Source organism: Eptesicus fuscus, chromosome 18 (assembly GCF_027574615.1).
Source record: "Eptesicus fuscus isolate TK198812 chromosome 18, DD_ASM_mEF_20220401, whole genome shotgun sequence".
Classification (NCBI taxonomy): Eukaryota; Metazoa; Chordata; class Mammalia; order Chiroptera; family Vespertilionidae; genus Eptesicus; species Eptesicus fuscus.
Genome location: NC_072490.1, coordinates 2,330,717 through 2,354,296, shown reverse-complemented (window position 1 = coordinate 2,354,296; position 23,580 = coordinate 2,330,717). Strand labels below are relative to the sequence as shown.

The 23,580-nt window shown below is 62.2% G+C and overlaps 2 protein-coding genes across 16 annotated transcripts; one reads left to right on the top strand and one right to left on the bottom strand.

The window, feature by feature from the left end:
- Positions 1-296: 296 nt before the first annotated feature.
- Positions 297-8,262, bottom strand: HEMK1 (HemK methyltransferase family member 1). Of its 15 annotated transcripts, none has more exons than XM_054708057.1 (13): positions 8,170-8,262; positions 7,809-7,888; positions 7,308-7,489; positions 6,822-7,180; positions 6,406-6,497; positions 6,024-6,117; positions 3,141-3,275; positions 2,781-2,845; positions 2,476-2,525; positions 1,872-1,980; positions 1,017-1,112; positions 817-930; positions 297-683 (listed from the first exon to the last, which is right to left on the bottom strand). In XM_054708057.1, exons 4-13 carry the CDS (start codon positions 7,044-7,046, stop codon positions 590-592), a joined length of 1,074 nt encoding a protein of 357 aa, XP_054564032.1. In that variant the 5' UTR covers positions 7,047-7,180; positions 7,308-7,489; positions 7,809-7,888; positions 8,170-8,262; the 3' UTR covers positions 297-589. The 15 variants fall into 15 exon arrangements, with proteins under 15 accessions (XP_054564032.1, XP_054564029.1, XP_027988529.2 ...); XM_054708054.1 differs by having other exon boundaries at positions 7,809-7,956; positions 8,174-8,262; XM_028132728.2 differs by lacking the exon at positions 7,809-7,888.
- A 1,506-nt stretch (positions 8,263-9,768) lies between these two features.
- On the top strand, positions 9,769-16,727 carry C18H3orf18 (chromosome 18 C3orf18 homolog). Its single transcript, XM_008155299.3, has 5 exons — positions 9,769-9,985; positions 11,498-11,866; positions 14,416-14,441; positions 14,984-15,113; positions 16,401-16,727. The coding sequence occupies exons 2-5, from the start codon at positions 11,633-11,635 to the stop codon at positions 16,479-16,481; spliced, it is 471 nt and encodes a 156-aa protein (XP_008153521.1). The 5' UTR covers positions 9,769-9,985; positions 11,498-11,632; the 3' UTR covers positions 16,482-16,727.
- Positions 16,728-23,580: the final 6,853 nt, after the last annotated feature.

The following is a 23,580-nucleotide window of genomic DNA, read 5'->3' as shown; positions in this document are numbered from 1 at the left end:
AGAGCTGGGGGAGGTCACACCGGGGTCTGCACAGACCAGAGCTGGGGGGAGGTCACACCGGGGTCTGCACAGACCAGAGCTGGGGGGAGGTCACACTGGGGTCTGCAGGGAAGTGCGGGAGCTCGGCCAGGTGGAGGGCCGAGCCAACCCTCGGAAAGAGCGCTCAGTGCCAAGCCGGCATGCGAGGCAGGAACACCTGGGTGCCGCCGTCCACACCGCCTCCCATGCCACCCTGCTGGGCGAGGGGTCAGGGACCCACAGACCCTGGTAACAAACGTCAGGCCGCCATGTCCGCTCCGTGACACTTTATTGGCCAGCTCTCCCCGCTCCCCAGCTGTTCCCCCAGAGACGCTAAGCCGCTGCTCTGGCCTTGCCGGTGGGACCGAGCCAGCCTGGGCACCTGGGTCCCTCAGCTCCGGAGCCGGACTGGGGGTGCCCTTGCTCTCTGCTGCCTGTGAAGGAAGGCACCCCTACCCTTCCTTTTGCCCAAGCCTCCTGAAACGGAGAGCAGGGCGCCCAGAGCCGCGGGAATGCGCCAGCACCGGCGTTGGAAGGCGACCCTCTCCAGGGAGCAGTCCTGGAGGACGTGTCATCCGGGCGCTCCGGCAGGCTGGGGCACTGGCCAGGCGTCCACAGGGCAGGCACCCTGCGGCCCAGACCTCCGGATATGCAGGAACCGGGGCCTAGGGCACAACAACAAGGGGCCAGTCACTGCCTGGGCCCGGGGAGGAGCAGGGAGTGGGAACAGCACGCTGCCGGAGCCGATGGGCCCGGGGAAGGACCAGCGGCTGTGGGGCTGGGGGAGGGGCGCCTCACCTCCCACAGAAGTCCCTGCGCACAGCCACAAGCTCGAGGGACAGGCCCGGCTGGCTCTGAAGCCAGCTGCCGACCAGCTCGGGGTGTCTGGGGTCCACTTCTAGGAAGAGGCTTCTATGGGGAGAAAAGGGCCAGCTCAGCCGGGCAGGATTCATGGTTAGCACAGGACCCGCTAACCCAGGGACCCGTCCCCTCCCTACCCAGAGTCCTTTAGGAGCCGTGGGGCCAGGGCCAGGAGGTGCAGGATGATGTCCATGCCCTTCTCCCCGCCATCCAGGGCTGCTGGGTCTTCGTAGCTGAGGGGAGCAGGGAGGTGAGAGCGGACAGGAGTGCGGGGAAAGTGTGCAAGAGCTGAGCAGAGCGTTCACGAAGGGGCCCGTGCACCTACACGCTGGGCTGAGAGCAACGTCTGAAGGCCCAGAGGAGGGGCCCCAGATGCCGGCAGCTCCAGCTCCCCGATGTCCTACAGGCAGCGCACACCAGGCAGTGCCCCGGGCATGAGCCTGTCTCCCCACAACAGGCTGCAACTATTCTGGGTCTGGGGAGGCCTGGGGCTGGCCCTGCCCACCCTGGGAGCCAGCACCCTGACCCACTGCCGCTGCCCGTGTGGGGGCTCTTGGGCTGCCCCCGGCTCTCAGCCCATTGGAGAGCAGGATGGCTCAATGCAAAGCCGCAAGTAGCTTTGGTCTCAGCTTTCCTGCTAAGTCCCCCATGACCTTGGACAAGGCGCCTTCCCCCTCTGGGCCTCAGTCTTCTGTGAAACGAGCACCTTCGATGCATTCTGTGCTGTCTGACCCTGCACTGTGTCACCGCCGAGCCCTCCATGGCCTGCACAGCTCGGCCACCCCTTTCAGAGGCAGGAAACTGAGGCTCAGAGGCCAGGGGCCTTCAGGAAGGCAGAAGCCAAACCCAAGAGGGTCTGCGGGCTGTGGAGTGAGCTCTCTTCCACCGCCGGCACCTTTCAGCCTCTCCTCCATCCCCCACCCCCCACGGTGGTCCTCCAGGGCAGACCCATCCCGCTCGCCCCCAGGCCGGCCCCGGCCCCCACCCCGCACCTGCGGATCTCAGGGGCCAGCTGCTCCATGTCCTGGCGGAAGACGTAGGGAGGGTTGCTGACGAGCAGGTCCACGGGGCCCCAGGACAGAAGGTGTGCACAGCTGTCCTCTGTGGTCCGGGGAACACAGCAGAGTGGGAGGTGAGAGTGGAGCCCGCCCACCACCATGCCCCTCGGTCAGCCCTCTCCCTGAGCCTATCTCTGCATCTGATAAGCCAGGCTTGCAGGTCAGTGCCCAGCCCCCAGCCTGCGGTGCCTGGGCCAGGGGCGACAGAGGGGCACCCAAGTATTCCGGTCTAAAAGGATTTCTCTTGAGCTTCTGCTTATCTCTTGACAACAACACAAGCGCTAGATAACATTAGGGATTTAGAAGATAAGAAAAACCCCAGGGCTGGTCCCCTCCACGGTCAGGTCAGCCCAGGAGGCAACAGGCAAGGATTGGTCTGATATCCCTTGTGTGCATGAGTGTATGCATGTGTGTGCATGTGTGTACATGCATTTGTGTGTGTGTGTGTGTGAATAGTGTTGGGAAGCCTCCCCCAGCTCTGCAGACTGCCTCATCCACCAGCAGGACCCCACCCAGGGAAGATGGGTGGGGAAGGTACCTAAGGTCACATCGAGGGGGGCGATCCGAATCCTGTCCTGCAGCTGAAGCCTGGAGAGATGGGAAGGCGTGAGCACAGGGCGGACGCCTGCCCTTGGCTACAAGGCCTGGGAGGAAAGCCCTGCCCGGACTGGGAGACACCCGGGGCCCACGATCCACTGTACCCCCTGGGAGCCAGCGGGCTGCCCCAGTGCCTCCCCCTTCTCGGGAGGGGACGTCGGTGGGTTTGTTACCTGAACAGGGGCCGAGACCAGGCCCGAGCCCGATGCCCCGCACCCTGACCTTCCGGTCCCCCAGCCCGCCTACCTCTGAGCGTTCTCACGGGCCAGGGAGATGGCGGCTCCTGCCTTATCCACAGCGATGACTCGGCTCTGCCCCAAGAAACAGTGAAGGGCACATGGGAGGCAGGTGCTGGGAGAGGCCAGGCCCGGGGACCGAAGCCTCACCAAACCCGGCCAGAAAAGGAGGGAATACCCACACCTCTCCCCTCCCCGCTCCAGGGTCCGGCCAGACAGAAGGCATGGGAGGTGGAGGCTGTGACCACGGCGGGCTGGGCAGCCCTAAGGCTGGCAGCTGCCCCTCCAGTGCTTCTAGCAGAGACGGGGGCAGGGCCGGTGAGTGCCAGCCAGTCTCCTGGGGTGGGGAGGGGTGCTGGGGGACACTCACCTGGGGCAGCTGGCTCAGCAGGCTGAGGGAGATGGCTCCCGACCCACAGCCCACCTCCAGGATGAGGGGGCCGCCTTGGGCTCCCACCGCACAGGGATTCTGGGCCACCTCCTCCAGCACCCACTCAACCAGCTCCTGCGAGGCAGAGCGGTCTGGATCAGAGGGGGGTCAGCCCGGCCCCTCGGGGTCTTGGCACAGAGACCAAGCCTCCGGCTGGGAACCCACCCCAGGAGCAGCGGTCACCTGCCCCAGGGTAGCCAGTCCGAGGCAGCAGAGCCTGGCTGGCGAGCCCGCCTTTCCTGTCCTAAGCCCCGCTGCACCGAACGAGCTATGCTTACGGGGGAGATGACCTGGCTCCAGCAGAGGGGCTCCCCTCGGCGCCCCGGCCTGTGCCAAGCCCTGCGGAGACTTGGGTGCCGGCAGCAAGCTGGGCCCACAGCGCTGGGACTGGCACCGAGCGAGCAGCTGGGGCTGGGGCTGTGGCCGGGGCCTGTGGTCTCGGTGGCGAGGCCGTGCGCCGAGCGGCTGGTGGGAGGCCGAGGCTGTCAGGGTGTGAGGCTCTCTGGGTTTCCTGGCCGCAGACAGACCTGCTCTGGCTGGAGAATGACCCCTCAGCCAACCACACCGGCCACCACTTCACAGACACCCCAACCTCAGACACGCCACAATGTGAATGGCCACCCCGAGCAGCCGGGAGGCTGACTGTGCCCCCTGCCTCTCTCTCACACAGACCACAGGAGGGTCCTCTGGCTGTGGAACCACCGGGGGAGCGGGGTGGGGGGGAGACCACACCCAGGGAGCCCCGACACTCTCTCTTCCTGACCCGGTGAAGGGCCTCCCTTAGTGGGAAGGAGGCTCTGGGGGGAGGCTGAGAGCCCAGCCGGTCACAGGCCCAGGGCGCCTTTCCCCGGTGAACGAGGACAGAGTGGGGTGCGGGCAGAGGGGGGCACGCAGGACGGAGACGGGGAGCAGGCAGCTGTCGGCTCTGCCTGGAGCCACTGCCTCCATAGGACCCCACCCCCCTCAAGAGGCTGGCCCGGGCCTCAGCAGGACCTGGCGCCACGAGCACCCCTGCTAGGATCACGTCCCTGTGGGGCGTCCCAGGACGGCGCACTGCCTCCCTCAAGTCAATCACAGAAAAGGCACCAAGCCTCCCACACCCCGCAGAGCCTCACACCCAGGCCGGGCGGGAGCGGCTGCACTCAGCCTGGGCGTCTCACTGTACACCCCACAGGCCAGCCCAAGCCGCCTCCCACCCCAGGGAAAACCCGACCTGTCAGGCCACACGCCTACCACTTGGCATCTCAGACTTCTGCCCCCCTTATCAGAAACCACCCTCCATGGACGGAGAGAATGCAAGCGCCGCGATCCCGCGCATGTACCCGTGCTCCCCACTGCCTGCCACAGGCCACGTCCTCTCAAGTTCTTGGTAAGGCACCCCCCGATGTGGCTTCACACTGGGGTGAACTCAGCAAGTTCTGAGAAATGTCTGTACAGTGAGGCAAGGACTCGGGCTCCCAACCACAGCCCCCCTCCTCTCCCCCTCCCGCTGCACAGAACTGCTCTCTGGCCCAGACCCAGCCAGGAAAGGGGGGCCACGGTGGAGCCGGAAGTCTACACTCAGACCTGCGAGGACATGACTGGGGCCAGGTCAAGCCTAAGGAGACTCAGAGGTCATCATGAAAGCTTCCCTCCCAGACCCTGACCCTTGCAAGGCAGCTTCAGGGAACCATGAGTGACCTCCTGGCCACAGGGCCTCCCAAAAGCCTGCAGGTAGCAGGCCACACCCTACTCTGCCTCAGCACCCCTTCCCGGCTCAGCCAGTCCCATGTGGGACAGGCCCATGGAATTTATGGGGCCCTGACTGGGGAGTCAGGGTGCCTGAGTGCTGCCCCACGCTACCCGCTTCTTCCCACTCCCCTATTCTGCCAGCCCTCAGCAGCCTTGTGACTTCAGCAAGGTCTGAGATTCCTCTGTCCCTGCCCTGACACTGGGCAGTGAGGGGAGGACCTGGCCTCCTCAATGCATGGCGTGGGGGGAGAGGATTTCTGGGCTTGGGGAGAGAGGCTGAGGAGGTGAGGAGGGGCCCTGGGTCCCCAGCTGAGGAGGCAGACAAGGCCTGGTCTGTCCCAGGAATGTTTGTGTTTCTAGAAACACCCCCTTCTCAGAACTTGGCACCCTCTGGCTTCCCCACCTGCCCCCCCAGCCCCAGCCCCTGCTCTTCCCTGGTTCCAGCTCTGCCACCCATGAGGACAGAGGGGAGCCCAAGAAGAGTCACAGGAACATCCTGGATCGGGGTGCCTGGCCAAGCGACCCTGCTGGGGCCCCGCTCCCCCGTCCTACCGACTTGAGGGACAGAGGTGATCACCTCACCAGATAGTAAGTCTAAAAGGACCTCGTCTGGAGACCCAACCCGCTCATCATCTGGGCCCAGAGGAGGCGGTGACCTGCCTGGGGTCACACGGCTGTACCAGGCCCCAGACCCCCGGCGAGAGCCTCCCCACTGTCTCCGCCTCCTGAGGACGAGGACATCTGTTTCCTATGGGTTGGGGAGGCCACTGGCCCGAGGGACAACTCCGAGGGGAATGACAGGCACAGGAGAGGCACTTGGTAGGCAGCACTCTGGGGTTCCCGGAGCCACTGCAAGCCCTGGTGGCTGGGGCGATGGCTGGGATATAAGGACAGTCAAGGAAGCCAGCGGGAGACGGTCCTCTGGGCCCATCTACCCAACCAGCCAGGACACAGCGGCTTGGAAGGGCGCTCGCTGCCGGGAAGGATAGCGGCCATGGGGTCCCAGCGCCCTCTGGAGGAAGTCTGGGGCAAGACAAGTGCTCTGAACCCCACACTCCTCCCTATGGGGGCTATGGGGGTGGGCACACTTACCTCTGTCTCAGGCCGAGGGATGAACACTGGGGGTGCCATCTTCAGACTGAGCCCGTGAAAGTCCCACTCGCCAAGGATGTACTGCACAGGCATCCTGCAGAGGGGCGGGGATTAGAGAGCAGACCTGGACCGAGAGGACACGCCGGGGTCAGGGACAGATCACACTTCCGGCCGAAAGTGTAAGGTAGGGTCACGTCTCCTGGGCCCCGGGATCCTAGCCAAGGCCTTCCCTCCCTACCTTCTTCCTATTTATTACCCTGACCCCCCTCTCATCACTCCCTCACCCCAAACACCTCCCTAGCCCTTGGACACTTTCCTCCTCCCTGATCATGGACTTGGTGGCGCTGGGCGGAGCCCTCGGGGCCAGCCCACGGGTGCTCACCTCTGCAGTCGGCGGCTGCTCAGCTCCTGGATGCACCGAAGTTGCCAAGGGGTCAGGGGCTTCGACCGAAGTGCTGGCCTCAGGCTCTGAAACTGTCCCACGGGGAAGGTGAGTGGCTGGCTCTCCTGGTCCAGAGGCCCTGGCCCAGGTTTCGTAGGTGGACAAGGCCTATGGGCCCAACACTGGCCACCTGGCCATCCCTGGCCACCGAGCCCGGCACATGTTATAATAGTTTGCTGGATGGATGAATAAGTATCTGCCTAAGGCATTCCTCCAGAAAAATGGCGTCACCCTCAGATCAGCACTCTCAGGGGGGCAGAAAAGCCTGCAAGTCCCCTCCCCCAGGACCCCTTCCCCCCAGCCCCCTCTTCCCCAAGGTGTTCTGGCTCCCTCCACTGGACATCACTGCACTTAACTGTTTTGGCTCCAAGGACATGAGCCACGATGTACTCACTGGACTCCCGGGGCTCCGGGACGCCCCTCTTCTCAAAGACCGCCGCCCACTGGCTGACCAGCTCTGTGGCACTCCACCCAGCCTGAGGCAGACGGGGTCGCCGGGAACTGAAGGCCCGGCCCAGAGTGCCTCCCCTCCTCCCGGGGCCAGACAGGAGGGCCCGCAGCACTCCACCCCAAAGCTCCATGTCTCCGGGGACGGCTCCCTGAGCACTCCCCAGCCCCCACGTTCCTTGTGATGTCGGCTGCCGAGGATGGTCACTGGCCCCGGCTCGGGGAGAGGCAGAGGTCACAGGCTCTGGCCTTCAGACGTGCTGCCCACCTGGCGGAAGGAAGGAGAACCAGTCCAGCCGCCGAGCTCCCGGGGCCCGCTCCCTCCGACCAGCAGCTGGGCGAGGGCACGCTCTGGCGCTGTCACCTCCGCGACTCGGTTTTAGACCCTCACCCACCTATTCGGTCCTTCTGGTCCTGGCCAGTATGTGTCCTTCACGCTTTTAGCGGAGGTGGGTTGAACCCATAGCTCAGTCCCTGCTGATAAATGGGTCAGGGCCCAGGCGTGGGTGTTGGACAAATCTGTGTGACCCAGAGTAGGCGGCCTTGGGGAAGATCGTCATTTCCGGGTCTCGGTTTCCTTGTCCATAAAATGGGGGAAACAACACCAGTTTTATGACGAGCAGCGTGTTAGTCCGTGAATGTCAAGGGTCTGGGAGGCAGCTCAACAGTCAGAAGGGACTCGACGTTACACGCTCTGAAGTAATATTACGGGGGGGGGGGCTGCCTTTGCCTGGGTCCTGCTGTTGATATTTTGCCTGGATTGTCATCGATTTGGACACTGAAATGCCACTCCCCCCAACTTAACCACCCATAACCCTAAATGGTGGCGTAACTCGCCAGCTAACATGTTGACAGTTTTTGCTCATTTTACACCTAAGTTAGCACAAACATTTTACCGAAGGTTTTCAGTGATGCCCTTCCCTTTCACACAGGCCACGGTCCCCACCAGCTCCATCGAGCCTTTCCTAGGTGGCATCTTCAGAGCAAGCAGAGGGGAAGGAGGCTCCGCGAGGGGGCGACTGGCCCAAAGTCACCAGCTAAGAGCTGTCCCGGGCAAGACACAAACCCAGGGCCTCCGGCCTCTGCCCACCGAGAGCCGCGGGGCCTGAAGCCAGGCGCGCAGCTTCCCCCTCGCTCCCGCACCTCCACGGCAAAGTCGCCTCCCGCAGCCCATTTCCCATCATGCACACGGGGGTTTGGGGGGGTGAGGTTCTCCGAGGTGCTGCAGTCCTCCCGATCCCCACCTCTAGCGCCTACCTACCCGAAGGACTACCCGACCCGCCCGCCGGCCGGGAGAGAAGGCGCAGGGCCCGGCCCCCGGAAGTGCGGGCCCGCGGTGAGGGCCCTCGGACGCCCGGCTTCCGGGTCGGCGCAGCGGAGAAAAGGGCTCGGGCGGATCCCGTCGCCCAGCTCCAGGGTTCCTAGCGCCACTGAGTAGCACCCGAGAGTCCCCCGCGGGCCGTGGGAGAGGCTGTGAACCCCACTCCCACTGCACCCGCAGGCGCCCGAGCGGGAAAGTGCACGGCTGTGGGTGGGGCTGCTCCGTGGGGGGCCGATCTCCCGGAAACACGGCTCCAGCCCGCGGTGACTGCCCCGAGCTGGCGTTTGGGTACCGGGCCCGGCGGTAGGTAGCCAGTCCGAAAGGAGGCGTGTCATCAGCCGGTCCTGGGTTCGAGAGTTGGTGCTAAGTCCAGGGGCGTGGTCTAGCAGAGCCTCCGGGCAGATAGAGCTGCACCTGTGCGGGTCCCAGTGCTGAGGCGGGTACCAATTTGGAGGGCGGGACCCTGGACCCAGGCCGGGACCTGGCGAGGGAGTGGCCCGAGCCATGCGGGGGGCGGGGGCAGGTGGCGACTGAACCCCAGGGCGGCCCTAGTTCCTCTCGCTCCCGCTTTAGAGTTGGAAGCCGGGGACTAGAAACCGCGCGCAGGAGGCCAGGGCTGGAACCGCGTCGTAAGGCTTTGTCCACGGGCCTCAGTGGCTCCTGTAAAACTCATGGCAGTGTCCGCAGAGTGTGTCCTGCCAACACCCCCCTCCCTCCCCAGAATCTGTTCACCAAACTATTGAACATGCAGTTCCCCGGGCTCCGTCCCGGACCCGGGGAGCCAGCCGCAGGGAATCAATATTTGTAACAAATTACTTCGATGATTCCCCCATAAATTCCTTGGAGAACCTGAGGATTAGAAGGTATCTGAAGGCCGGCCGGAGTAGCTCCGTGGTTGAGCGTTGACCTATGAGCCAGGAGGTCACGGTTCGATTCCTGGTCAGGGTTGCGGGCTGGATCCCCAGTGTGGGGCGTGCAGGAGGCAGCTGATCCATGCTTTTCTCTCATCATTGATGTTTCTAACTCTCTCCCTCTCCCTCCCTCTCCGAAATCAATAAAAATAACTGTAAGAAAAGACGGTATGTGGAGGCCTCTCCCTGAGCTGAGCTGATGGCGCCCTCGATGGAGGCTCTTGTGAGGGGTATAGGTTGGCTGGCTGGGTCGGGTGCCCAACACTTGCACTCCGATAGTAATACCACCCTCTCCCCACGCGCTGCGCCCGCCTGCGGGTGGGAGCGCGGGTCTGACCCGGCGGAGGTGGAGGTGGAGCCGGACTGGCCCAGGGCCCGAGGTCCGGCCCAAGAAGGCCACGGTGCCCGCGGGACGCCTGCTGCGGCCCCGGGAGTGAAGGGTGGTGTCCAAGAACGACCGCCCGGCTCCCGCTGGGGGCGGAGCCTTATCCGAGCGACAGGCGAGCCGACCAATGCCGGGCGGGATCTGGGCCCGGCAGCCAATCGGAGCTCTGTGGGCGGTGCCGGCGGGGGCGGGGGGCGGAGGCGCTGGAGCATCACGGATCCGCGAGGCGGCTCGCCGGGACCCCACCCCCCGCAGAGGGTCCTGCCCTGCCTCCCAGCCCCGCGGGCGGAGCGGGCGCTCGGGGCTGCGGGCGGTGCGGAGCGAACCGGGAGGGCGGACCTGGGGTCGGACCCGCCGCCCGTCACCCCAGGCCTGGGGGTTCCCCCGCCCGGTCCTCCTGCCTGTGGCCACCACCCCTCGCCTCTCCGCTGAGCTGGGCGTCCCGGGGAGGATTAGGTAAGTGCTGAGGTCGCCGCTTCAGCGGGGACGGAGGGATCACAGATGGCGGAGGCCGAGGGTGACTGGGTCAGGGAGGACTGAGGACCGCGGTGGAGAGCCGAATGCGGGTTCTCGGAGGTCGCGACCCCTTTCGTCCCGAATTCTCGTGCCCTTTGGACCCCGAGGCAGGCCCCAGCAGTGGTGAGCAAGGCCTCCCCTCTCCTTTGGACACAGGAGTAAAGGAGCCCCCGAGTAAGGGTTAAGGGTCTGGCCCAAGGTCACGCCTAGGGTCAATGGCAGAGCCAGGAAAGGACCCGGGACTCCTGACCTGCCCAGCCTCGATGGAGGGAGAGGGCAGAGTGTGAGAGGAGCGAGCCTCTTCCATTCCATGTCCATCCGCCAGCCGTGCCCCTTCCTAAGGGACCAGCACGGGGGTGTGCAAACCTCACACACACCCATCGCCAGCCCCGGGGAGGCACCCAGTACAGCCAGGAGCAAGCACAGGGGTCTGTGTGCTGTGCACCCCCCCTCTCCCCAGCCTGGCTGGGACCCTTTCCCACCCTGCCTTACCCAGGGCTGGCACCTCTCCCACCCTCTGGTCCCGAGGGAGGAGGGAAGGGGGGGGGGCGGGGGAGGCACCTCGGAGCCTCGGAGGGGAAGCTCCGTCCATGCCTGGGAAGGCATGCTCCCTTGCTTTTCTTCTAGTCCCTGGCAGCCACTAGCTCCCCTACAGGGGGTCAGTGACCCCAAGAGCCTGCCCGAGGACCTGACTGTAGCCTCTTTCCTTCCTGCCGCCTGGTCTCCCGTACCTGTCCCCCCCACACACACACACACTCCACGCACAGCCTGGGCACAAACACACCATGGGCTGCGCCCAGGGGCTCCTGTGACTTCCCTGCTGGCCGGAGGGCGAGGGTCTGACATGACTGGGTGCTCACCATAGACAGACAGGGTGGCGCTGAGCTCCGTCCTGTCCGGGGACTGGTTCATTCCGGCATTTCCATGACCCTCTGGCCCTGGGAGGGAGGGGGAAGGGAAGGAGAAGGCACATTTAGGTTCAGAAACACAGGCACAGGTGGTGACTTGCCGGGCGGATCCGGTCAAGTGGCTGAGCTGGAATTCAACCAGGCTGGTGTGACCCTTGCACAACCTCCCCCTTCCCTCCTCTTCCCTCCCTCTTTCTCAAAGCAGGAGACGAGGGAGGGCGGGGCGGGAGAGAGGGGCGGGGGGAAAGATGAGGGAGGGGGGAAGATGCGGGAGGGTATTATGCAGGGGAGACACTTTCTGTTCAAACCTCCCACTACCTGCCTCGGCTTCCGAATGCGCTCCCCATGGCCATCCCCCCACAAAGAGGGGCGGGGCTTTGTCAGCCCCGGGGGAGCTGCAGCTATAGAAAGCACTGTCCTCATGTCCCCTGAACTTGGCCTTGGCCTCCAACTTGCATTTCCCCGGCGCCTTCAGAACGTAGGGGCTTCCCCTCACCACCGGGTCCCATCCTCAGCCTCATGTTTTTTACTCTCCCCTTTCCAGCATCCAGGGAAGCAGGGAGCCCCCTTGTGCCAGGAGGTGGCCGCCTGCATGCGTAGCCGGCCCACAGGCTGGGACGCTCCCGATGTCAGAAGCGAGTGGGCAGCTTGACTGGCCGCAGGCCGTCTCGGCGTCGGCATGAACTCCAGGCTCCTGTCGGCCGGGGACTGGCTCAGCACCCGCCCGCCCACCTCCGAGCCTCACCTGGAGCCCGCCACGGACGGGCCGGCCTCCGAGCCCACCGCCCTCAGCCCGGAAGCCACCAGCTTTAACGACACCAGGATGCCTGGCGTGGGCAGCGGCGCCGCCGGCGTGGGCACGATGCTCCTGTCCTTCGGCATCCTCACGGTGATCGGCCTGGCCGTGGCCATGGTGAGAGCCGGGCGGCTGGGCTGCCCGTGACCTTCCATTGGAGGTGGTCAGGTTCGGGTGGTAGAGAACCTGATCGAAGACAGTTGTCTGTTCACGATCATGCAGTCCTCCCCTTCCCCGGGCATCTGTCCACCGGCCCGGGGCCCGGAGAGGCCGCCTCCCAGTGGAGGAACCGGAGCAGGTCTGAGAAACGCATGGTGTTTGAGCTGGGCCTCGAAGGCCCACGGGAGGGGGAGGAGGGTGTTTTCCGGGTGGAGGTTCTTCGTGGGCAAAGTTTGGAGGGCAAGGTTCTGTGAGCAGCGAGCAGCCCAGGGGGCCGATGAGGGTGGGGGCTAGAGGCGTCTCCGTCTCGGAGTCTGGGTGGAGGCTCTGCGAACGCCGGCCCCAGGCGTGTTCATTCATCCATCCACTGCCAGTTCCTCACGGGGCACCTGCCCTAGATCGGCCGTCAGCACCCACGGACCAGGGAGACAGGGCCCTGCCCTGGTTCCCACAGGGAGTGGAAGACGTGAAACGGAGGCACCGAGGGCAGCGCACAGGGACTGGGCTCGGGGAGGGATGGGCGCCTTCCCAGGCTGGGTGGTCGGGACAGCTGAGGAGGCCGCATCAGAGCTGAGGCCTCGGGGCGGAGCCTGGCCTGTGTCATGGAAAGGCAGAGCGGCAGACAGGAGGATGGGGGCTGCTGGGGGGGGGGGGGGGGGGCGCGGTAGGGTCCCCGCTGGTGTCTGCACCTGGAGGTCTGAGCTTTTCTTTCTTTTGTTAATCCTCACCCGAGGATATCTTTTCATTGATTTTAGAGAGTGGAAGCGAGAGGGAAAGACAGACAGAAACATCCACGTGAGAGAAATACATCAATGGGTTGCCTCCTGCAGGAGCCCTGACCAGGGCCCTGGCTGGGGAGGAGCCTGCAACCAAGGTACATGACCTTAACCGGAATCGAACCCGGGACCCTTCGGTCTGCAGGCTGACGCTCTATCCACTGAGCCAAACCGGCTGGGGCAGAAGTCTGAGCTTTTCCTCTGGGTCGATCGATACAGGGACACTCAGAGCGTCCCGGAGGGATCACTAGAGATGGTGCAGGCTGAGGCCAGGCAGGGCGGGTCCCCTGAGGTCCCCCAGCGGCCTGGCAGCCACGGCGTCCTGCCCGCGCCCCTCGCAGGCTCCGGTGGCCTCAGCTCAGGACGTTGCTCGGACGGGCAAGCTGCGGATGGTCCGTCCGTGGCCAGGTTGGAGCTGCTGTTAAACCGGTTGCCATATGGCCCCACGGGCTCCGGATCACAGCCAGGGCGTGAGTGCCGGCCAGCGAGAGGGCCGGACACGGCACACAGAGCGAGGCGGGCTGAGCAGCGTGGGTGGGGGTGGGGGGGCAGAGCGCCAGTGCTTCCCCTTGGCAGCCACCCGCGGTTAAACAGCCGGAGACACCCCAGCTTCAGGGGCCCAGCAGGACCAGAGCCTGCCCCTGTGATTTTCCACGGAAGATTGTCACCCCAGGACCCTGGGAGAACTCCCTGGCCCTGGGTCCGGGAGGAACACTGCAGGGCCGGGGGGCAGCTTCTCGCCAAAGCCGAGAGGGAGGGAGGTTACGGCAGAGCCATGGAGGGCAGGACACAGCTCCTGGGCACCAGGAGACAGGCCCAGAGATGTCCCCCGAGCGCTGCTTCCTCTCCCTCATGCCAGCCCCGCCCTGCCATGCTGGGTGCCAGGAGGAACGGGTCAGTGCCCAGCTGTGTCCCACCGGAGGGGGGCGCTGCTGGACAGTGAGGTTTGGTTTTTTAACGTTTTTATTGATTTCAGAGAGGAAGGGAGAGAGGGATAGAACATCAGTGATGAGCCCTCACCGGTGTGGCTCAGTGGATAGAGCGTCGGTCTGCGGACTGAAAGGTCCCAGGTTCGATTCCAGTCAAGGGCATGTACCTTGGTTGCGGGAACATTCTTAGTGGGGGTGTGCAGGAGGCAGCTGATCGATGTTTCTCTCTCATCAATGTTTCTAACTCTCTAGTCCTCTCCCTTCCTCTCTGTAAAAAAATCAATAAAATATATTTTTAAAAAAAATAAAGAAAGAAACATCAGTGATGAGAGAGAATCTTGGATTGGCTGCCTCCCGCACACCCCCCCACTGGGGATTGAGCCTGCAACCCGGGCCTGTGCCCTGACCGGGAATCAAACCGTGACCTCCTGGTTCATAGGTCGATGCTCAACCCCTGAGCCACGCCGGCCGGGCCTGTCTCCTGTCCTCTGTGCGCACTGGGCTGGGAGAGTCGGGAGGAGGGGGTGCGGAAGTGATGCCCTCCCCTTCAGCCCCGAGGAGCCCCAGGCAGGCGCTGAGGGCCTGGTGCCGCGGGCCGTGCGGGCAGAGGTGGGCCTGCCAGCCGCCTGGGAAGACCAGTCGAGCCCACCTTTGCCCGCACTGCCCCTCAAGGGCATGGCGGCCTCTCACGCACCTCAAAGGGAGACACACGTGCAGGAGGTGTGTGTCCTGGCGTGGGGTCCTGAGGACTTGGCATGTCCCTGCCCCGAGGCCGCTGCTAATCAGGGCCCCTCTCTTGCAGGTCCTGTACATCAGGAAGAAGAAGAGGTAACTCCTCAGCCGCCCCCCAGTTCTCCAGCCATGGGCGGCGGCGGCTCCAGGGGTGTGGGGGGGAAAGGGGAGCCTCTCCAGGGGAGCCCCCCACCAGCGCCGCGCTCCCTGGCCAGGGCGTGGGGTGTCAGGGCAAGGGCAGAGGGAGGCCACTTCCTCCGGAGGACTCTCCCAGGCAGGTGTGGCCTGGGATGGGGGCGGGGGGGGGGGGGGAAAGGGGGAGGCGGGGATTACTTCCCAGCCACCGTGCCCATGCCCGGCTGCCCTGAGCTAACTGCCACGGACCCCTCCCCCACCCGCCGCCCAGTGGCTGTGGGTGGCACAAGGCCTGGCCTAGGCAGTCCCCTGGGACCCGCAGGTGCCGCTCTGACACTGTGCCTCCCAGGCTGGCACAGCCGGCTCTCATTTCACCGCAGGGGAAGCTGCAGGCTCCTAGTGTGGCTGTGAGCTGCGGCTCAGCTGCCCAGCCGGCAGGGCCTGGGGGGGAGGGGAGGGAGGGCCTGCCGTGTCCCAAGCAGCCTCTCCCCGCTGCCCGCCAGGCTGGAGAAGCTACGCCACCAGCTCATGCCCATGTACAGCTTCGACCCCACGGAGGAGCAAGATGAGCTGGAGCAGGAGCTGCTGGAGCACGGCCGGGACGCCGCCTCCGCGCAGGCCCCGCAGGGCAAGGTGGGCGCTGCCCGCTCCCCACAGCCCGTGGCCGTCCAGACTCTCCCCCCGAATCCCACATCCCTCTTCCCTCCTCGTGCTGCCAGGAGGTTGGGGGCAGCTGTCGGGGGATGGGTTTTGTCAGGTTTGTTTACAAATTGGCAGAATTGCTCCGTGGCCACCCACACTCCTCCGTGCGAAGCCAGGCCGGGGCAGCCCGGGGACCCCGCCAGGCCCTGCAAGGAGCCCCCTGGCCTCTCGGACCCCAGTCTGCTCCTCTGCAAATGCAAATCTCCATTCCTCCCCCCTGTGCCCAGGGCAGCTGGGAGAGCAGGAGGGGCCTGGGGCAGATGCTGGGGACTGGCCCTGGGCCCTCTGCTCCTGGGAGCCGTGGCCCTGAGTGGGGGTGGTTGGGTCCCCAGGCAGCGGCAGCTCTGAGTAGACGGATGGGTCCCGAGTAACAGGCAGAGCCCAGGCGGGTGGGTCTCTGCTACGTCCAAAGGCTCGGGGGCCGGTGTGGTCATCCTGCCGGAGTCATTGGCTGCCTGTCCACCCGCCTTCAGGCCCCAAACCCCAAAGTCCTCGGCAGCAGAGGAGGCCTGGTCTCCCCATGAAGACCCTTTGCGTTCCTCCTCCCTGACCCCCCAGGCTGCAGGGGAGGGGGCTGGCCCTGCCAGAGGCAGAATTGGGGGACTGGACCCAGGCAAAGCCAGGCTGGGGGTCCAGAGACGCCCTGGTTTTGCCGCCAGTCCCGGTCACCGCGCTCAGGACACGTTGCCCTGGGGACAGTCAGGAAATGGGGCTGAGAACTCCTGAGCCGTGACAGCTGCTTTCCTTTTTCCTTCTTTAAAAAATATTTTTATTGATTTCAGAGAGGAAGGGAGAGGGAGAGAGAAGCATCAGTGATGAGAGAGAATCATCAAAGATCGGCTGCCTCTCCTGGGGACCGAGCCCACAGCCCGGGCACGTGCCCTGACCGGGAATCGAACCGTGACCTCCCGGTTCCTGGGTCGACACTCCAGCACGGAGCCAGCTGCTTCCTGCGCAGCCGCCACGGCCTGTGCGGGCTGGGCAGGGAGGGGAGCCGTGGCGCGTGCGTAATTAATCCAGCCCGGCCCCGGGTGCTGCCAGGGCCACTGGGCATGGCGTGGGAGGAGCCATCGGCGCCAGGTCCGGTTTCTAGGCTGAGCTTCAGGGAGGGCCCTGGGCCGCAGGCAGAGCTGGTGCGGGCAGGCAGCGGAGGGCGGGGCGGCTGGCCAGAGAGCGCGCAGCCTTGGCCACGGCCCGATGCCCTGACTCTCTCCGCAGACCACCCTCCCGGCCCAGGGCCCGGTGCAGAGGCCCAGCCGGCTGGTCTTCACCGACGTAGCCAACGCCATCCACGCGTGAGCGGCCCGGGGACGGGCCTGGACCCCGCTGACACCGGCCTCAGTACCCGCAGAGCTGCCTGCGCTCGGACCTGCCCGCCGAGGCCCCCACCACCGAGGCCCCGCCTGCCGATTCCAGGCTGGGCACCTGGCCTCCGCGCCCCCTGATGGAGGCCCCGCGTCCTCTGTCAGGAAGGCCAAGAGCCGCTGCGGCTCCTTGGGTTTTGCCCAGACCCCTCGCATCCAGTCTGCTGCTCGCTCTCCATGGAGGAAGTAGGGAGCCGGGAGGGGGCGGGGAAGAGGGGTGGGAAGAGGGGACCACCCAGGTGTGGGACAGTGTGGTGGCACCCAGGGACGAAGCTGACGCTGCCCAGCGGGCGACGGTGCCAGGAGGGCCACTCCCGCCCACAGTAGGTCTCTGTCGCCCACAGTAGGTCCCTGTCACACACAGTAGGTCTCTGTCACCCACAGTAGGTCCCTGTGGCACACAGTAGGTCTCTGTGGCACACAGTAGGTCCCTGTCGCACACAGTAGGTCCCTGTGGCCCACAGTAGGTCCCTGTGGCACACAGTAGGTCTCTGTCGCCCACAGTAGGTCTCTGTCGCACACAGTAGGTCTCTGTCGCACAGTAGGTCTCTGTCGCAGAGCGTCCAGGAGTCTCCCCCCACCCCTCCCTGCAGCCGGCTGTGGGCTGGGCCCAAATGGGACAAAGCTGAAGGGGAGGGGGAGGGGGGGGGGCGGGTGTGGGAGGGGGGGATGGGCGGTGCCCACACCTGCTGGAAGGCCTCGTGCACGTGCAGGAGTGTGCCCGCACAGATGGCGCCTGTGCAGGGCAGGAGGCAGACCCGCTGCCCTGGCTCCACCTCAGGCTGCCCAGCCCCCAGGGCGTGGGGAGCGCAGGGCAGGCCGCCTCTGCCCTCCACGTTCAGGGCTGAAGGAAGAGGGGGAACAGGGCGAGGGCCAGCGGCCCCCATCTCTTCACTGGGCTCTGAAGGCGGGGACCTGGGGCCGGGCAGCTGTTGGTCTGAGAGCCGCGGTCATGGCTGCAGCCAGCAGGGGTTCTGACTGCCTGAAGGGGGTGGGATCACACCCCACACACACCCATGGTCCACCGCCCCACACCCCTCAGGGGTCCTACAGGCGGGGGTGTCTGGGCAAAACGCTGGGCCCAGCCAGACTCCAGGAGCCGGCACTTCCTCTGCTGGGCACGCAGCAGCAGCCTGCCCTGCCCGCCTCGCCCTCTGCCCACCTCGCCCTCTGCCCTGCTCGCCACGGCGCTGTCCCCCGCTGGTTGGAGGGACGCGGGGCGGCACAGGTCAGTCTGCATGTGTCAGGATGTGATGAGGGTCTGGGGCCGTGGGGAGGAGTCGGGAAGGAGCCCCTCCAGATGCTGTGAATGGGGCGTCCCTTGCGCTGCCCAGGCCGCGGTAAGCGGGGCCGCGGGGCTGGAATTGGCCGCCTCTTCCCGCGGGCATTAAAGACGCTGAGGGTTTCCACGGAGAGTGTGAGCCTGTGATGCAGGGTGGACCCAGGATGGACCCGGGAGGGGGGGTGGGTGCCGGGATAGACGCTTGGACCCCAGCTACGGGGCCCAGGTGGGTTCCCTGCATCTGCCTGATGGAGGCCCTGGCCCTCGTCCAAGGCCCAGGCCTCATGCAGCCGCTGCGGACGGCGTCAAGCTGCCAGCGTCGGGGGTGGGTGGTGGGTGGGGTGTGGGGGTGCAGAAGCCAGTGGCGGGGCCTAGGGACCAGAGGGGGGGGCTGCGTCCCGAGGGCCAGGGGAGGTGTGGGCCTCAGGACCCATAAGGGAACAAGGCCACGTGGCTTTCCCTGAGCGAGGGCCCGGGAGAGGGGCGGGGAGCCACGAGGGTGATGTGTGGGGGACTCGCCTGCAGGTCCAGAGGGTTTGGGGAGAAGGACGGAGGTGACCCGCCCGCAGGCTTCCTCAGGACACTCCCAATCCTACCATTTAGCTCCACCAACCGGGAGCCCTGGTGACCCCAACCCTCACCTAGACACAGCCTTCAGGCTGCCGGAATGAAACTCGGGGGGCCCCCCGGTTCCAGGGCGGAGGCCCGGGCTGGAGGGGGGTCTCCAGGGGAGGGCCTTGGGGAGGGGGAGGGGGAGGGCCCCCAGCACCCCGTGGACCACCCCGCTGGGTCCGAAGGCTGGCCTGTCAGTGACAGCCGTGTCTGAGGGACGGCTCTGCCCTCAGCAGACCGCCTGGGGCCAGAGGACAGGGCGGGCGCACTGGCCAGAGGGGGTGGGGAGCCCCTCAGTCCCAGAATGCGAAAGCTGCGGGGGCCCCATGTCGGGGGACCCTGAAAGATGGGCCTGCGGAGTAAGATGGCACCGGGGCCGGGGCTGGGGCTCCGGGACCCCCTCCCGTCCTCTCCCCGGCCTGCCTCTCACCTCTTTCCCAGGGGCACGGGCCCCTTCCTCATCCTTGTCGCCTCCCAGTCACCTCCTCTTTCTGCCCCCACTTTCCGTTCTCCAGCTCTCCCCAGCCCCGGAGGAACACCCAGTCCCCCGGCTGCCGCGGAGGGGGAGCAGTAGGTACGATGGGGGGACGGCTCTGGGTCATGTCCTCCTTGTGACCTGGGGCTGGTCACTGCCAGGCAGACCAGTGAGACAGCCGCTGCCCGTGACTGCTCCGGAGGCCGGGCAGCAGCGAGCCCCTCCTCAGTGCAGCGGGGGCAGGAGCTGCGGGGGGGGGGGAGTGCAGGGGCGGAACCAGGGTGAACGTGGGTGGCGCCTTCCGACAGGCCATCTGGTTTCATAAAGTGAAGTGTCACCTTCGAGCGAGCGAAGTGGCTGCAGTCCTCCGGCTCCTGGCTGCAGGCAGACACCAGCGAGAGTTCCTGGGGGCGGGGAGCCCGACACTCCAGACAGCAGCCTGACCTTGGCCCGAATTCCTCCAGAACCGCACTGAGCCCCCGCGGGCCCGCCGCGGAGCTGTCCGCGAGCTCGTCGGGTCTTTGCACGCATTGTGTCCACACACACTCTGTGTCTATATCTTTTTTTTTAAAATACATTTTTTAAAATAAATCTCTATTGTTCAGGTTATTACAGTTGTTTCTCCTTTTCCCCCTCCCCATAGCTCCCCTCCACCCAGTTCCCACCCCTCCCTCTGCCCTTACCCCCCACCCTGTCCTCATCCATAGGTGTATGATTTTTGTCCAGTCTCTTCCCGTACCCCCCCCACACACACACCCCATTTCCCCTGAGAATTATCAATCCACTCCCATTCTATGCCCCTGATGCTATTATATTCACCAGTTTATTCTGTTCCTCAGATTTTTAATTCACTTGCGTTTTAGATTCACTTGTTGATAGATATGTATTTGTTGTTCATAATTTTTATCTTTACTTTTTTTCTTCTTTTTCCTCTTTTTAGAGAATACCTTTCAGCTTTTCATATAATACTGGTTTGGTGGTGATCAACTCCTTTAGCTTTTTCTTATCTGTGGAGCTCTTTATCTGCCCTTCAATTCTGAATGATAACTTTGCTGGGTAGAGTAGTCTTGGTTGTAGGTTCTTGCTATTCATCACTTTGAATATTTCTTGCCACTCCCGTCTGGCCTGCATAGTTTCTGTTGAGAAATCAGCTGGTAATCGTATGGGTGCTCCCTTGTAGGTAACTAACTGTTTTTCTCTTGCTGCTTGTAAGATTCTCTCTTTGTCTTTTGCCCTTGGCATTTTAATTATGATGTGTCTTGGTGTGGTCCTCTTTGGATTCCTTTTGTTTGGGGTTCTGTGTGCTTCCTGGACTTGTAAGTCTATTTCTTTCATCAGGTGGGGGAAGTTTTCGGTCATTATTTCTTCAAATGGGTTTTCAGTGTCTTGCTCTCTCTCTTCTTCTGGCACCCCCATAATTCTGATGTTGGTACACTTGAAGTTGTCCCAGAGGCTTCTTACACTATCTTCAACTTTCTGGATTCTCTTCTCTTCTTGCTTCTCTGGAGGAGTGTCCTTTGCCTCTTTGTATTCCAAATCTTTGAGTTGATTCTTGCATTCCTCTAGTCTGCTGTTGGGTCTCTGTATAATATTTTTTATTTCAGTCAGTGTATGTTTCATTTCTAGTTGGTCCTTTTTAATATCCTCAAGGGTCTTGTTAAATTTATCAGCCTTTTCTAGGAAATTCTTGAAAAACCTTATAACCGTGGTTTTGAACTCTATGTCCAGTCGTTTGTTCTCCTCCATTTCTTTCATTTGTGATCTGTTTCCTTGTCTCCTCATTTTCGCTGCTTCCCTGAGTTGGTAGGGTAGCTTTGTGTGCTAGGTGTCCTATAGGGCCCAGTGGTTCAGCCTCCCAGTTACCTGAGGTGGACACTGTTGGTGCACCCCTTTATGGACTGTGTGCACAGCCTTGTTGTAGTTAAGTCTTGATTTTGTTGGTGTCACTGGGAGGAATTGACCTCCAGGCCAAATGGCTGTGAGGACCCGCTGTGTCTATAACAGAAGAATTGCTGTGCTGGAGACACGTTTATAGGGCAGGACTTGTTCCAGTGGGGCTTTGGTGCTCACTGAGTCTGCCTCTTGAATGTGTCCCTTATGAGAGTGGTTGAAATCTGGTGTCATCTCACACAGACCACTAGATACATTAGTTTCTGGATCTCCAATGGGGTGCAGGTCAGCTACTGTCTGAGGCCACCCAGCAGGAGCTAGAGCAAGAACTACAGTTTTCTCCTCTTTGCTTGGGATTTGGCGGTTTTGGAGCAGTCTGACTGGAGCTGCAGTTTATTTGGTTAAGCTGCTACAGGGCAGGCCATTTATACGCAAAACCTGCTGTGTGGAGCCTGGGCGGGTTTGTAGAATGTGCGGGGCGGGGTCTCAGGGCGTCACTAGGCTAGGGCGTGGCAAACAGCAATGGCTGCCAGCCAGCCTTCTCTGCCTTTCCGTGTTTCCAAGTCCCCGTGTCCCGCGCTCCAGCGCAGTAAACAATGATTGCTGGGCGCACCTCTGCAAAAAAGTCACCCTCACTTTCCGACCCGATGGCTGACAGTCCAGCTTCTCCCCGTAGGCGTCTGGGTCCCCTGCGTGTCCCCAGAAACTGGATTTCAGAGTGATCGGGAGCTTGTCTCCCTTCGGGTTGAAAAAAAGCCGCGCGCCCAGTCGCCCACCACCGGCCCGATTCACGTGCCTCCGTACCTCAGCTTTTCAGCGTTTGTGCTCTTTTCTCTTTCCTTCTAGTTGTAGAACTTCCACTCAGCCAGCTTTCCTGTGGTTCTGGGTGGTAGACGTTTTGTCTTTTAGTTGTAGTTTTGAAATTGTTGAGTGAAGCGGCAGTTTAGTTGTTTACCTTTACCGCCATCTTGGTTTCTCTAAAATACATTTTTATTGACTTCAGAGAGGAAGGGAGAGGGAGAGAGAGATAGAAACATCAATGATGAGAAAGAATCATTGATCGGCTGCCTCCTGCACGCCCCCTAGTGGGGATCAAGCTCACAACCCCCCACATGAGCCTTTGACTGGAATCGAACCTGGGACCCTTCAGTCTGAAGGCCCACCCTCTATCCACTGAGCCAAACCGGCAAGGACTATGTCTAGTAGGTGTGCCGGTTAATAATGCAGATTTTTTCCCAATAGATGGAGTTACATACATGTTGATATATATGCTATTTTGTTGTATTGACAGCAAGCTTTAAAACTTCATATGTCAAATTTTCTGAAGGTGTTAACATCATAGATATTTTTGCACTTAAAAGATGTTGAATTTCGTGCCAAAAAAAAAAAAAAAAAGAGAATTTGCGGGAAGTTTTAATTCATTACTTTATTTTTTAAAAAGTGCTGTTGAAAGTTATCGTATACTTCAGGAAGCTTAGGGTGAACATGCTCCATCTCAAGATACTTGTGAACGCTGGTTTAAACGCTTTAAAAGTGATGATTTCGATGTGAAAGACAAAGAACGTCCAGGTCAACCAAAAAAGTTTGAAGACCAACAATGACAAGCATTATTGGATGAAGATGCGTGTCAAACTCAAAAACAACTTGCAGAAAGATTACACGTTGCTCAGCAAACAATGTCCGATCGTTTACAAGCAATGGGAAAGATTTTAGAGGAAGGAAAATGGGTGCCACATCAACTGAACGAAAGACAAATGGAAAACCGAAAAGTCATCAGTAAAATGTTGCTTCAACGGCACGAAAGAAAGTCTTTTTTGCATCATATCGTGACTGGCGATGAAAAGTAGATTTATTTTGAGAATCCCAAATGCACAGGATCACGGGTTGATCCAGGTCAACCATCACCATCGACTGCAAGGCCAAATCGATTCGGAAGGAAGACACTGCTCTGTGTTTGGTGGGTTCAGGAAGGTGTGGTGCATTATGAGCTTCTAAATCCAGGGGAAACCGTGTCTTCTGGCCCATTCTGGTCGTTTCACGATCAAAGCGTGGTTCAAATTGATTATTTGTTGTCGGTAGCGATCAGTATTAACTGCTGGGCAAAAGTTCTATTGGGACGGTATCCACCAATTACCTGAAAGATGGGGGAATGTGTAGCTAGCGATGGGCATTACTTTGAATAAAGCACTTTTGAGGTTTCTCTTGAAATAATGGTGTTTTCTTTTATTACAAAATCTACATTTTTAACCAGTAAAGGGTCAATCCACATTATTAAAATTATTATTAAAATGTGGATTGACCCTTTACTGGTTAAAAATGCGGATACCGGTTAATAATGCGGATATTTTAATCAAAGAAAACACAATAATTTCAAGAGAAACCTCAAAAGTGCCCACAGGCCACCGCCAAGGGGCGCCAGCCGCCCAGCCTCACCACTCGCCCAGCTCCTGCCTCCCCGGTGTGGGTGGATGGGGCACCACGGACGGAGGTGCCCACCACGGGGGCTTCCCCGAGGTCTCCCAGTGCCATCCAGGCCGAGGCCCAGCCAGCCCCGCAGCCTCTGTGCCCGCTGCCCGGGGTCTGGCCGGCGAGAATGTAGAGGGAAGACAACCGCAGCCGTGCCCGCCCCGCCCACCGGCCCAGCCCTTAGCGCCTTCTGCAGTGGAGGGGGGGTGCAACTCTACTTCCTGGGGCGCAGCAAGAGATAAAGGGGCTCAGGGCAATTACAGTGCCCATCATAACCCTCCTCGTGATGAGGCGTGAGCTACTGGCCTC